We start from the raw sequence: 1,968 nt of genomic DNA, 5'->3' as shown, positions 1-1,968 counted from the left end.
CTGGAGCAAAAGGCACTAAGGGCAGCTATGGATTCCCTGGACTGAAGGGACAAAAGGGGTCCAAGGGGGACACATGTGAGAATGGGACCAAAGGAGACAAGGGAGATAGAGGGGATGCTGGAGACCCGGGAATGGATGGAGAGCAGGGTGACAAAGGGGAAAAGGGAGACACAGGGGAGAAGGGGTACTGTGGGGAGCCAGGGGGGAGAGGTGCGAAGGGAGACAGAGGGGAAGGGGGGACAAAAGGAGAAAAAGGGAGCAAAGGGGAGATGGGGGTTGAGGGTATTCGAGGCATGGATGGAAAACAGGGAGAAAAGGGTGAGCAAGGAAGTAAGGGCGAAAAAGGGGACCTGGGACCCACTGGTGTGACAGGACCTTCTGGGCCTAAGGGGGTTGCTGGGAGCAAGGGGGGTCGTGGGGCCCCGGGAAAGAAAGGTTCCCGTGGGGCGAAGGGCGCCCGTGGGGACACTGCAAAGCTCCTGCGATCAGCGTTCAGCGCCGGCTTGTCCAAACCTTTCCCTCCGCCCAACGTCCCCATTAGATTTGACAAGATCTTGTACAACGACCAAGAAGATTACAACCCTTCCACCGGGAAATTCAACTGCAGTGTGCCCGGGGCCTACGTCTTTGCCTACCACCTGACGGTGAGAGGGCGTCCAGCCCGCGTCAGCCTCGTCGCCCGCAGCAGGAAGGTGGCCAAAGCCCGGGAGACGCTCTACGGCCAAGAGATTGACCAGGCATCCTTCCTGACCATCCTGAAGCTGAGCGCGGGCGACCAGGTGTGGCTGGAGGTGGCGCGGGACTGGAATGGGGTCTACGTCAGCGCTGAGGACGACAGTGTCTTTACGGGGTTTCTTCTGTATCCAGATGTTTTTGAGATCCTGCTATAGGGCTAAAGGGCAAAGATGTTACTGAGAAACGCACCTTCCCCTCTGCCTGTGAGTGGAGAAAGGAGCATCAGTTCAGCATATTGGTTTAGTTGCTAGGTTTCATGATCTTTTAACAAAAATACTTATATTTGCAATATATGGATTAGTTTTAACTAGCAGCCCCAGGAAGTGGCACGTCCTTTGCGCAGGTGGGTGATGGCTGAGAGAATCCATTGCCCGAACACCAGCAGGACCAGCACGGGGAGGGGATTTCACATTGCAGACTTCAGGTTTGTGATTAGCCTATTCAAAATCCTGTGATGAAACTCATCGTCCGACTGCAGTTTTAATCAGGCCAGCTCCTGCAATCCTTGCGTGGTCAAAACTCTGGAAATCATTACAGATCGCCATTGGTTTTGGTAAAGATTGCAGAGTTTGATTTACAGAGCTTAAGCAGACGTGAACGTGAGCGGTGGGTTTCTTGAAAGCATGTAAAAAGATTTAAAATTATTTTATCATTGAATCAATATTGTCTAGTACTTGGGACTTGGTCATCAGTATATAAAGTTTGTCTAAAAGAGTATTAGAGCTATTTGATCAGTGTAAAAATACCCTTAACTGTCATCCGTAGGCAAAAATACATCTGAAACTTTTGAAAGTAACTGAGATGCATAATGCCCCTTATTAGGCTGCTCAGCACCCCCTGTTTCTGAGCCGCTGCCGATTGAGCTGATGTGGTGGGGTCGGCCCTCGGCTGCAGGGAGGAGGAGGCAGCCAGGACCAGGCTTTGGCACTCACGCGAGTCCCCAGGCCTTGGGATGGCCCCGTGGACGTGTGGGCACATTGGCAAAAAGCTCACTCAGCAGAGTGGAACTGAATCCTGTGAAATAAAAGTATGACATTGAATAATCTCTGGATGTCAGCTTGGATGTATTTCCTTATTAATGCACCTCCTCTCATCATAGTAACTTTACACCACCGTTGGCATATTAACTATGGCACACAACATTGTTCCAATCACTCTTTTGTTTACAAATAAAACTCGTGTCTCAATTAGCCTTCGGTGGTGCTGGGATTTACTGGTCTTCTCAGGAGGTCC

General features: G+C 51.0%; 1 protein-coding gene across 1 annotated transcript in view; it reads left to right on the top strand.

The window, feature by feature from the left end:
* The window catches only part of OTOL1 (otolin 1), a 3,818-nt gene extending 2,928 nt beyond the window's left edge, over window positions 1-890 (top strand). The window contains exon 4 of the mRNA XM_010150062.1: window positions 1-890. This exon is cut by the window's left edge and continues 5 nt beyond it. Within this exon, the coding sequence (XP_010148364.1) occupies window positions 1-890 (890 nt within the window).
* The last annotated feature ends 1,078 nt before the right edge of the window (window positions 891-1,968 follow it).

The sequence above is a fragment of the Eurypyga helias genome, unplaced genomic scaffold, assembly GCF_000690775.1.
Source record: "Eurypyga helias isolate BGI_N326 unplaced genomic scaffold, ASM69077v1 scaffold3404, whole genome shotgun sequence".
NCBI classification, from domain to species: domain Eukaryota; kingdom Metazoa; phylum Chordata; class Aves; order Eurypygiformes; family Eurypygidae; genus Eurypyga; species Eurypyga helias.
This window is presented reverse-complemented; position numbering and strand designations above follow the sequence as displayed.